General features: G+C 36.1%; 1 protein-coding gene across 1 annotated transcript; it reads right to left on the bottom strand.

The window, feature by feature from the left end:
* Positions 1-1,428: 1,428 nt before the first annotated feature.
* On the bottom strand, positions 1,429-10,879 carry LOC103480619 (type I phosphatidylinositol 4,5-bisphosphate 4-phosphatase-B-like). Its single transcript, XM_008435642.3, has 7 exons — positions 10,561-10,879; positions 7,489-7,670; positions 6,169-6,275; positions 5,003-5,114; positions 4,868-4,920; positions 4,658-4,748; positions 1,429-3,947 (listed from the first exon to the last, which is right to left on the bottom strand). Exons 1-7 carry the CDS (start codon positions 10,838-10,840, stop codon positions 3,804-3,806), a joined length of 969 nt encoding a protein of 322 aa, XP_008433864.1. The 5' UTR covers positions 10,841-10,879; the 3' UTR covers positions 1,429-3,803.
* Positions 10,880-12,065: the final 1,186 nt, after the last annotated feature.

Here is a 12,065-nt window from a genome sequence, read left to right as displayed (position 1 = left end):
AGCAACTGGGAAAAGCGCGCTATACTGGAGTCATCCCAGTGAGGCAGCAGCTGGATGGGGGAGGAGAGAGGGAGGGGAACCAAACCAGAGCTCACCAACGCCATGTTTAACAAGACTTGTTAAAAAACGTACTTCGATTGTTCGTGTTGTTTTAGGGCCATAACAGAAAATAAAACTTTTGGAAAATCTTGGAAATTTTGTAGAAAAACTGTAAGAAATTTTGAGGAAAATTTTTTTTGTCAATTCAGAGTCAAAAATTTTCAACATTTACTGAGTTTTCAAAATTCAAAATGTTCTGGGATTAATCTAAAAAAAAAAAACTTTGCAGCAAATTTTTGACTTTTGAAACTCAAAAATTATGTTGTTTTCTTAAAAAAATGTCTGAGGTTAATTTAAAGATTTTAGTTTTTTGGGGTTTGTTTTTTTTAGCAAATGTTTGACTTTTTTAACAGCAAATTTGCAAAAGCCAAACAATTCAGACTTTTGAAATTCAAAATTTTTCTCAAACATTAATCTCCAAATCTCCCAGTTTGTTCTAGCAAATCTTCAACTTTTCAAAATCTGAAATTTTGAAAAGTTTTTTCTAGAAATTGTCTTAGATTAAGATCTACATTTGTTAGGGTTTTTTTTTTTTGTAGTGGAAATGAACTTTTTTTTTTTTTTTTTTACAATTCTGTTGCCCCAGTGCTTACAAAACCACACAGCTATGTTTTGGCGATAAATTTATTGTTTTTTGTGTCTGGAAAATTACGTTTCCAAAACCGTTGGAATGTAACGTGCCGTTACCTAGCAACCTCACAGAAGGCCAGACCGTTACCAAGCAACTCGGCAGAGCTTCAACCAGGATGAGTGGTCAGTGTTTTTCCAAAATAATGAAATTAAAAAACAGAAAACAAACAAACGGAGCAATATTATAAATATGAAGCGGAGCTGCAGGTAGCAGCTCATTTCTTCCTCGCTGCTGACCTCTTGTGGTTACAGGAAGTAAAACTCTGATGTTAATGGTTTTTAATGGTTTTTGCCTTTTTATTTATGGTAAGACGATATAGCATGTAATTTTGCTACAATTGGTCTGAAATTAATGATTTGATAATATTTGGAGCTTTTGTGTCTCAATTTAAATTGAGTTTGCATAAACTCATTTCTCCTCTTCATATTAAAACCTGGGATACCAGCTATAATGGTAATACTGTTAAATTTATTTTAAAACGTAAAAAACCAAAACAAATGAAAACTACAGAAAGTATTTGAAATAGTCAATAACTTGTGAGTTTTATTCAATGTCATAAAAAGTCAAATATTTAAAATAATCTCACTTGTAGACCTCATTTTTCATACAATATCTTAAATATATATATATATTTTTCAGAAATATATTCTTTCTGGAATTAAAAGAAAGAAATAATAAAAATGACACTGAGTCAAGGAGTTTGTTAAAGGTATTACTTTGTTTCATGATATACAAAATAAATCATCCATCCACCAAAAACACAGTGAGAACCAGACAGCAGTACAATGTAGTGCAGGTACATACATTAATCAACCACAAGGGGGCAGCAGAGCCTCCTGGAATATTTACATGCCCACAGACGTCAGCGCTTATTTCCACACATCACATTTTAATCAGATTAAGACGAAAGTTGGCTGAAATAAAATCTAACAAGTTTGATTTTTATGGATAAACAAAAAAAAAGAGAACTACAAATAAACCAAATATGTTCAAAAATCCCCGTATGAGACGAATCTGGTGCTAACATGCTAATAAACACGAAGTCATAATTAACTTAGATTCCCAAAATCATTCAGCTATAAACTATCCTTCCTATTTACACATTAAATAAACTGAATTAAGATATTTTTTACACTAAACTGAGCCAAGGCTTTTCATTGGTAACAAAACGAGATCTTAACTTTATTCCCTCTAATCTGCGAATTTAAATGGTTACATAAAGTAAACAATGCCGCTGACGTGAAACACGTTTCTTCAAAATGCTTCATGTTTTAAAGTTTCTGTCCATTTAGGCTTCATGAGGTAAAATATTCCTGACATCTTCTTGTTTTTGAAGAAACTATAAATCACTTAAACCTTCATCCATCACCATTTCTTCATCTTTTTTACACAACTTCAGATGTTTTTTCATTTTAAGCTCCAGTGTTAAACCTGAACTCTGTACTGAACAATAAAAACACATTAATATCCTGTCAGTGGGGGTCGATTTAAGAGCATTTACACTTTAAATCAACTCCCTGCAAAAAGTAAAGCACAAAAACATCAAGTTATCATCGCTATGTTTCCATCTGAAGACAAAAGTTTGTATTTGTGTTGGTAAAATTTAAATAATGTCATCAAATAAACTCAAAAACATGACGGGTTGTTATCATGTCCAAACATGACAGTTCAGCAACACATCAGTTAATCCCGTTTTCATTTCTCCTCATATTTTCTAATAATCTGTCAGAACAAAAATGCTGATTCATCCAGAACAGAGGAAAGTTTCTGCGCCACAAAGCAGAATCAACAGGTTAAGGAAATATCTCCAGGTGAACCAAGTTCATTAACATGAACAGGTGAGATTTTAGAAGATTTTGGGATTAAATCCCAAATGAGTTCATGTTAAAACGAGATAATCCTGATATGAAACTGATCAACTTCATGATCAATTTCTCCCTAAATCTCATGTAGATTTGATATCCAACGTTATTTTAATGGATTAATCTGGGTTTAATATTCTTTTAAGATGATTATTACTCAAAAATTGTAATCTCAGAGGTGCAAACCTGCCAAAAGTGCAGCTATCCAGAGTTAATTTGTCTTAAAAACGCTTCAGAAAATAAATTAAGTCCTTAAAGCTGCAGGAACTTTAATTTAAAATTATGTTTTTACATATTTGTTAAAACCGTCTCCATGTTTAATATGAGACAGATAATCTGTGAAAAGATAGTCGTCTGAAGAAATACACCAAGACAAAAAAAAAAAGCAGTCAGAGTCAGGAGGAGGGTCTTAGCGCCGTCAATCAACCTAGTAAACGAGCTGCTAAATGTTCTAATGGTGGAAAAACAACTTCCTGTTACAGGAAAATGTTTATCCCTTAGCATTCACAACAGGCTATGCTAGCTGTGGCGTAGCAGAGAGCAAACAGGAGAAGAGCAGCGCCACACAGAGGGTGATTGACAGCACCGACAGTCTCAACAAATATGTAAAAAAATATATATATTTTTTTTATAAGTTACACACCGCAGCTTTAAAAGGAAACTACAAACATTATATGTTACATTATGTGTAAAACCATTACAAATCCAACAGATGTATAGTTTTATAGAGAAAGTTTGTGATTTTAAGACATAGTGAGATAAATACTGACTTCTTACAATGTGATCCTGGGGAATTAAACATAAACCTGATGACAAGTTTTGATTTGAGAAACCAAAGAGTTAGTTTGTGTTTTCAGTGAACCAGCTTACATAAAACAGCTCTGAGACGCCTGAAGTTACTTTAATACCATGGTGATCCTGCTTTGTAGTTCAGTTATTTACTTTAATACTTTTTAAACCTGATGATGGCAATAAAATAGAAAATGCTCAACAAGATCTCAGTGTTGTTTTTGGACAACTAGCAGCTTTTATTTCTGTAATCCCAGTATAGCACAGGAAAGGTATTTTTAATTACTCTAAATCCAGTTAGCTTTCCCGTCCCGTCATTCCACGGTTTCCACACCGACCCTCACATTGTTTACCACTCGTCTTGTGTGCTCCTGCTCCTGCGACAGGAACCGATTCCCTCTTTCAGCTCCTGAACGGTCCGTCTATGTGATGTTGGACACGGGGTCGCTGATCTTAAAACACCTCCAGTACATGGTTCTTATCAAGGTAAAGAGAGCTAACACCATCAGCAGCGCCCACGACACGTAGATGCCCTTTGAGTGCTGCGCCGGCTTCCACGTACCAACCTGAACACACACACACATATATATGTTCAAGTCCTTTCAGCTTCACACACATAAGTTTTCTGAAGCTGTGTTGGCTTTGAGGTACTTCCCAGAGGGAATCTGTTCCTACAAACAAGATCTTTACTTGTTTTTCAGCATATAAGGTAACTTAAATATAGCACATTCAGATCGCAATTGACTGGTGGCATCCAAAAGTTTACATTTTAGCTCATAAACTGTAGCTGAGTACTTATTTCATCATGCTAACACTGTTATTTTAGCTATTGTTGGCTTAGAACTTGTTGATGAGTACTTAGTACATAATGCTAAAGTTAATATTTTAGCTCAGAATAGCATATAATCTGTTGCTAAGTACTTAGTTCATGATGTTAGCATTAGCATTTTAGCTCATGAAAGCATGTAACTCGTATATAGGAAATTATTGGTCTAACATGCATCAACTTAAATATGCCTTAGCTTAGTTAGTCATGCTAACATTACCAGTTTAACTATTATCATTTTTAGCTCACAATACAAACTGTTGCTAAGTTATATTAGCAACAAGCTACTTTTAGCTTTTTAGCACGTGATCACATAACTTTTTGCCAAGTACTTAATTCATCATGCTAAGTATGAATACATCAAATTAAGGAAATGCATAATGAGAACGATCAGAATGTCACTGTGTCATATGAATAAATCTAAACAGTTTAACACGGATAGAAACTCACCAAAAGTCCAGTGGTGGATGCTGCCAGAACAACAAAGAGCAGGAAACACAGCCAGCTCCTCCTCCTCGGGTACTGCCGCCCAACTGAAGAACTGGTTAATGTATAAGGAAAACCATTTTATTTTAAAGCAAACCTGATCGGGTCACAAATCAAAGAGACAAATGTATGGATCCGTCTCTCAAAGATGCAAACAGCTGCAGAAATGCTTACACTTTTCGGCAGTGTGGACATCGGGCCAAAGTCCGGTCTGAAATCTCTGTCCACTGGAAGTGTGGAATAAAAAGAAAGGAAAGATCAATACCAGTGAAAATATATGTGCAGCCTGTTGCAGTATTTGCTGTTTACCAGGAATGTGTTGGTGCAGTGTCCGCAGATGACCCTGAGCCCGACGGGTTGGCGCCGCGGTTCTGGACTGTCGCTGCCGATGTGGACTGGTCCCAGGTTAATGACGCGCTTACTGCCCAAAAAACAAAAGAAAAGAAAAATCAGGAAACTGCATCTCATAACATAATCCTGTAACATTTCTAAACAAAACTTCCACTCTGTTTCTTTAGTGTTTTCTTCTGTCTGCATATATGCAGTCATATTCATTTGTTCGGTTAGCTAAAAATGCTAAGCTATGCACATATGCTAATACTAAGAAGTAGGTTTACATTAACTAAACCTGTTCTGTATGCTAATTGCAGCTAATGGAAAATAATTGGATTGAAATGCAACTTTAGCAAAAATGCATATATACAATAATATTCATCATACTAGCATTAGCATTTCTGCTAAAGTTGCATTTTAGACCAATTATCCTCTATTAGCTGCAATTAGCATACAGAACAAATTTAGTTAATGTAAGTCTACTTCTTAGTATTAGCAAATGTTAGCATTTTAGCTAACCAATCTTGTTAGCATTTTGAACAAATGAGATTACTAACAATAGATAAGTTGGCCAACTTGCTAGGTTTAGTCAGCATGCTAATGGTAGCATTTTAGCTAATTTTATTAGCTATTTCAGTCCAAGTTATGCAGTCTGTTAGCATATTGAAGTTGCTTTAAATCGAATCTGAAAACCCACCTGTTTAGAGTTGTTTTTAAATCATAGTAAATGAAACATTGACCAACAGATTTGATGTTTGATGATCTTTATGCTAACATTCGACAAAATGTGATGTTTTTAGCTTGTTTCACAATTACTGACTTTGTCTTTATGACATAAAGAACTTTTAATAGACTTCAATGAATTTTACTGTTCAATAGATCAGAATATTAATAAAACTGCATTTTGTTTACCAAGTCAAACTTTACATAGATTAATTAATTACACAAATTAATGTTCTCAAGCTTTATTTCTGTTAGTTATGATGATTTTCTGCTTACAGGTGGGTTTAATGAAAACTGTGGACTTAATGAAAAGTACGTTTTCAAAAGATATTTCTAACTTGACAGTAAAAAGGCCTTACTGGACCTCGTACTCTAATTTATCTCGCAGGAGTGCAGTATGTATTTTTTCCCAGTCGTACCAGTACGGCCGTGGACAGGCGATCTTCTGGGACGTGACTTTGCAGATCAGCAGACAGTTACACGGACAGCGGACGTACTTCTTTCCAACGGGAGCGTTCTTTATCGGCTACAAACAGGAAACAAAAGAAACTGATTCAAAACTTTCAGATGAACTCTGTCTCCATATGCGACGAACACTGCTGGTGAAATATTCTGATACAGCAGGGGAGCCTGGACTTTTTGTCACAAGTTTTTGAGGGTCAAGAAGAAAAAAATAAAATAAAATCTAGCAAAAAAAATGTTTCTGTTACTGATTGTAGATTCAAAACTTAAGAATGATTTTTCACATTTGCTGTATTAAAAGAAACGTATCCGGTCTTCAAATTCTCTTAGGCCCAGTAGCATAAATTGATAGAAGAAGTAATTAAATATTAATTGATCATGTAATATTTTAAAAATGAGCTGATTTGGGTGCAGCTTTTTCAGAAAAACTTTCTGGATCAACGATCAACTTTTGTTTTAATTGCTACAAAAGTTTGGTTGTAAAAAAATGTAATATTTTATGTTCTAGCTAACATTTACCATTGTTAGACATTTATGTCAATAATAAATTCATCCTGATTAAAAATAGAAAGTTTAATAAACAAATGGGCCACAAATGGACACCGCTGCCTTACAGGGTTAAATTATTCAGACCTGAACCTTCAGAGCCACATACAGACGGTTACAAAGTCAGCCTTCTATCACCAGAAGAACAGGTCTGACTAACAAATCAATCAGATCCAGATGCTGCTGCTGCTGGAGTTCTGACTAAAACCAGGAAGTCAGAGCACATCACCCAGTCATAAAGTCCCTTCACCGGCTCCCTGTAGCTCAGAGAACAGGCTTTAAAATACTGTTAGCTTATAAATCACTGAACGGTTCAGCACCACAACACATTAAAGACCTGCTGTTGTCATAGCAACCTCCCAGAACCTCTACGGTCGTCTGGTTCTGGATGCAGAGCAGGTTCCGGTTCTGCTCTGCATCCAGAACCAGAACCAAACATGGAGAAGCAGCATTCAGCTTCTATGCACCACAAATCCGGAACAAACTTTCAGAAAACTACAAGGCAGCCGAAACACCGAGTTCCTTTAAATCTAGACTAAAAACTCAAATGTTTAGAGCTGCTTTTGAAATATAATCACTGAAGCATTGATCCGACACACTCAATGTTTATTTGTTTGCTGGTTTTCCGTATTGCTGGTGTTTTCTTTACGATATAAAGCTCCTCTAACTGCCCTGTTGCTGAAATGCATGGCACAAATAAGCTTGACTGACCGAGTCGTCCTCGTTCTCACCGTGGCTTCGTTGCAGATGCTGCACTTCACCACATGCTGATGCGTCTTTCCCTCCACAGAGATGGCCGTCTGACAGACCCGGCAGCTGATGACCGGGGCGCTGCTGCTGTCTGGGCTGCCCTGGGGCGAGTACGGGGGCGGAGCTTCACTGGGCGGCACGTAGCTGGGGAACGGCACGATACCTGAGGACAGCAAGACGATGAGAAGATCTGCACAAACAACAGCAGCAGCTGCTATTGTCCCTGTTAATGGACATTAACAGGGACGTTAACCTGTCCCTGTTAATGCGAACAGGGACAGGTTCACATTAACGCCTTTCTGTCGTATTGGGCCCAAAGTCGGGTTGTAACCAGTTCCATTTATTTGAGTTACTAAACACTTTTTTTGCTCCAACTCGAGTAATTTCTTGAAGGCCTTGAGTAAAACTGCGTTGACGTACTGCTACTCTTACTTGAGTCCGGCTTTGAGCTGCTCTACCCTCCTCTGCTTGAGCCACACGGCGTTGCAAAGAGTCGACTACCTGCGTCCGACTCTGTGCAAATCAAGTAATTTACATCATTCAAATCAGACTGGAGCAAACCAGACCGAGTTTATTTACATTACGAACTATCTGAGGACAATGTTTTATTTCATTCCACTGACTAATTTCCTCACATGGTGAAATTTACGTTATTTAAGCACATAATGAAACCCAGATAGCAGACACACCAACATTAGCATTTTAGCTTGAGATAGCATATAGCCACTTGTTGAGTACTTACAGCTCACCTTAGCTAAAATTACATAGTTAGCAAACATGCTAATGGCAGCATTGTTGTTCATGTTTCATTTTAGACCGTAATCTTATATTTAAATAATGAATAGTTAGTTAATTTAAGCTAGCTTATCTCATTTTAAATAATTTGTACTCAAAATTATTTTTAGTAGTTTAAGTTGGCCAACATTCAAGGTTTAGGCAACATGCTAATATTTTCTAGCATTAGCAAAAAGTTATATTAGGAATTTACCCCACGAATCTCATTAACATTTTAACTAATGAGTTTACTTACTCAAGATTACTATAGTATACTATCTCTTATAGTAAACTATCTAGTTTAAGCTGGCCAACATACAAGAGTTAGACCAGAAGTTTCCAAACTGTGGGGCGCGCCCCCTAGGGGTGGCGCGTGCCATTGCAGGGGGGGCGCGGGAAGCCGTCTGGATGAAAAAAAACAAAACCTGAACGCTGTATACGCTGGGTTTTTACCTTAGAATGTCCAACTCTCTGTTATTGCTCTGTAAACTTGATGCAGTAGAGGTTTCCACACTTCCCATATCTGCGTCTAACCATATTTGGGAACCTCTGAGTTAGACGATGAATGTCAGTAACATTTCTTAAATTAATGAGCTTACTTACTTACTCAAGATTATTACAGTAGATAGCTTGTTAGCTAACATAAAAGGGTTAGTTAACATGCTAATGGCAGCATTTTAGCTACGTTTCTAGAGTTGGATAATGTGCATAATATTAGCATTTTAGCTAACCTTCTAGCAAATCTGGATATACAAGTATTTTAGGTAACTTTCCAGCATTAAAAAATGTAAATATATTTTAGCATTTCAGTCCACCAATGTCATTAACACGTTGAACTAATGACTTTAAATATTTAAGATGGTAAATTGTTCAATTTAGCCAACACGAAAGCGTTAGTCAACATGCTAATGGTAGGATTTTAGCTAACTTTCTAGTGTTGGCTAATGTGATAAATACTAGCATTTTAAATGTATGTATTTGATTACATATGTTCATTTTGCCTCCACAGAAAAAAAGCGTTTAGACATTTATTTATACTAAAATTGCCATGTGGTTAGTACAAAAACATTCCTTATTATTCTAAACAATTTTTTTGTATTTGCCCTTTTTTTCTAGAATTTCTTTTTCTGCAAATTTCCCAGCAAACATCAACATCTAGAATGAGTTCACACACACACACACACACACACACACACACACACACACACACACACACACACACACACACACACACACACACACACACACACACACAGCTTAAATGGTGTTCAGGATTCAGGCCAGTAACCAATGACAACCATCACCATTTTCTTTTATCATCTTTCACTCAGTCGTACATTTATACATTTACATGAACGTCTCTGAGTAACCAGGAGTCAGCAAAGCTGCACAAACAACCGAGAGTGAAAGAGGAAACAAAAACACTGAAGTGAGTTTATATACAGCAGGAACTAAAGAATACAGCTTCAGCAGTTATAACTGGCGTAGTTTTATATTTACTGTTGTTTTAAGTTCATTTCGTAGCTTAAAGCAGAATATAGAACAAAGACCAGCTGATTATTTGGCAGTTTTTATGCAATTGTACATAATAATTAACTTTTTCCCATTTTGCCCTCAATAGAGCAGTAATTGGACCAGAACATGCGGATATTAACTGATTAATTAGTCCGGTTAAGATGCCAAATGTTGCTCCGACATCATGACATTCCTTGTTTTTCTGACTGTAATCAGAGGCATTTGTCTTCCTTGTAAGCCAGTCAGATGACTGCCAGTAGACAGCAACAGGCGGAGGAGGGGCGAAACTTTGTTACAACAATGTGGTTCACACGGGAACAGTGCTAGTGGTTTTAAAACTGGAAGTTTTTTTAAATTATGTCATTCCTGGTTCCCATTATCAGATTATTTTCAAGCATTTCACAAGATACTGTGAGAGGAAATGGCGACTATAGTGAGAGTTTAACAGCTTCTAATGACTGCAAAATATATGAACTTATCAGCCAATTTATAAACATTTGAAGGCCATTTTACAAACCCAATATTATTTCTTGCCTCTGTCGCTTCACATGCATGAATGCCAAGTTATTTTACACATGTGAAACCTGTCCTACATGCGTCTAATTCCACTGTAATCCAAACTCAAAGCTAAAACGGCTAAACTTGTTTACATTAAAACATTTCCAGGGCTAAACACGAATGTAAATGTTTTACTTATTCTAGAGTAAGTAACATTTATTAACGTGGTTTAAGTGGCTAACAGAAAAAATAAAACGTGTACGTACTCTGTGGATATCCACCGGAGTTTCTCCGCGGGAAGAAGCCGTTGGCCGCGTACTGCTGCTCGGGCAGCAGCGGTGACCGCTCCTCGTCCGCCATGGCTGACCGCCCCGGACCCAAGTCTCTCAGCGAACCCGCTGGAAGGAGCTCTGGAGCGGCGGGTACTCCTTCTGGACCTCGATGAAGATTCCCAGGGGGGTGGAAATTAAACCACTGCAAAGGTTTGAGTTCACATGACACGGCGAAAATCAGCCACTGAATGCGGAAACGACTCCACAAAAACATTCGTCACATGACAGCGGTTTGAGTCACGGTTGTGATGGACACAGGGCTCAGCCAATGAAAACGCTCGCTGGGTGAAAGTGGGTGGGTCTAAGAACGTCCGACTTTTGCGGCGTTCAATTTGTACTTGGAAGTCGGATATTCTAAATTACACAGCAAATAAATTAACAGAAACAATCATCTCCACGAAGACGGGGGTTTCTCTTCATCTCTGACCTCAGTAAATAATATAAATACTTTTTTAATTATTTGTTTTAACATCTGTTGGTTTAGCATAGTCAAATTAAATGAAAGCGTATCGTATTACTGTATAAAATGTAGTAATGAAAATATCCGAGGTAAATGAAATGCAGCAGATTCTGTTGCTTGATTTACGCGGATTTATTTGAGATCGATACGCTATTATTGATAATTTTGAGACATCAATTTTTATTTCTAACAAACTTATTTCAGAACAAGATTCTTATTATATTTTGAGCAACAATAATTATTTGTAAAATTATTTTTAGTTCACTGTAACGCTGTATTTTAAAAATTAAATATTTCCCATAAAATTATTTAATTTCGAATGTTTAATTCCTTAAAAGTAATATTTTTTTCTGCTTCCAAAACAGAAAACACGTATTAACAGTTCCAAAAAATTAAATGAAAGGCATGTTTAACACCTTGTTAAATAATTTTTCAGATAAATACATTTTGATAGATTAAAACAAGTTCAATTATTTCTATTTGCATGGTTCGTTGTTTTTCTCTTTTCTCTCCCTCTTTCTACCAACAACTGGATAACAAAAATCCTCGGTCTGGTATTTCTTGCTTCTGTTGTTTTGTTTATTTCGGATAATTAAAATTATCCAAAATAATTAATTTTAATCATTTATTTTCAGTGTTAGATGTTAATTAGAAATTAAAGTTTGTTGATGAGAACATATTCTTGCAGTAAGTTTGTTGCAAGAACATGTAACAATAATGCCATTATTATTGCACAATAATGGCAATGGAATCATTATGCCATTGCCATTATATTGCTTGAAAATAGTATCAAAACGACATTATTATCGTTTATTGTGATAACTTCTGAGACAATTTATCGTCCAGCAAAATGTGTTATTGTGAGATTAATACTTGAAACCGGTAATCATCCCATATCTATCTGTTTTCTTTATTTCACTTCAGAGTTGGGGTCTTTCTGTCATCTAAAAAAATACAATATCACAGTTGTGGTGTTTCC

This window comes from Poecilia reticulata, chromosome 18, assembly GCF_904066995.2.
Source record: "Poecilia reticulata chromosome 18, P_reticulata-male-v2, whole genome shotgun sequence".
In the NCBI taxonomy this organism is placed as follows: domain Eukaryota; kingdom Metazoa; phylum Chordata; class Actinopteri; order Cyprinodontiformes; family Poeciliidae; genus Poecilia; species Poecilia reticulata.
This window is presented reverse-complemented; position numbering and strand designations above follow the sequence as displayed.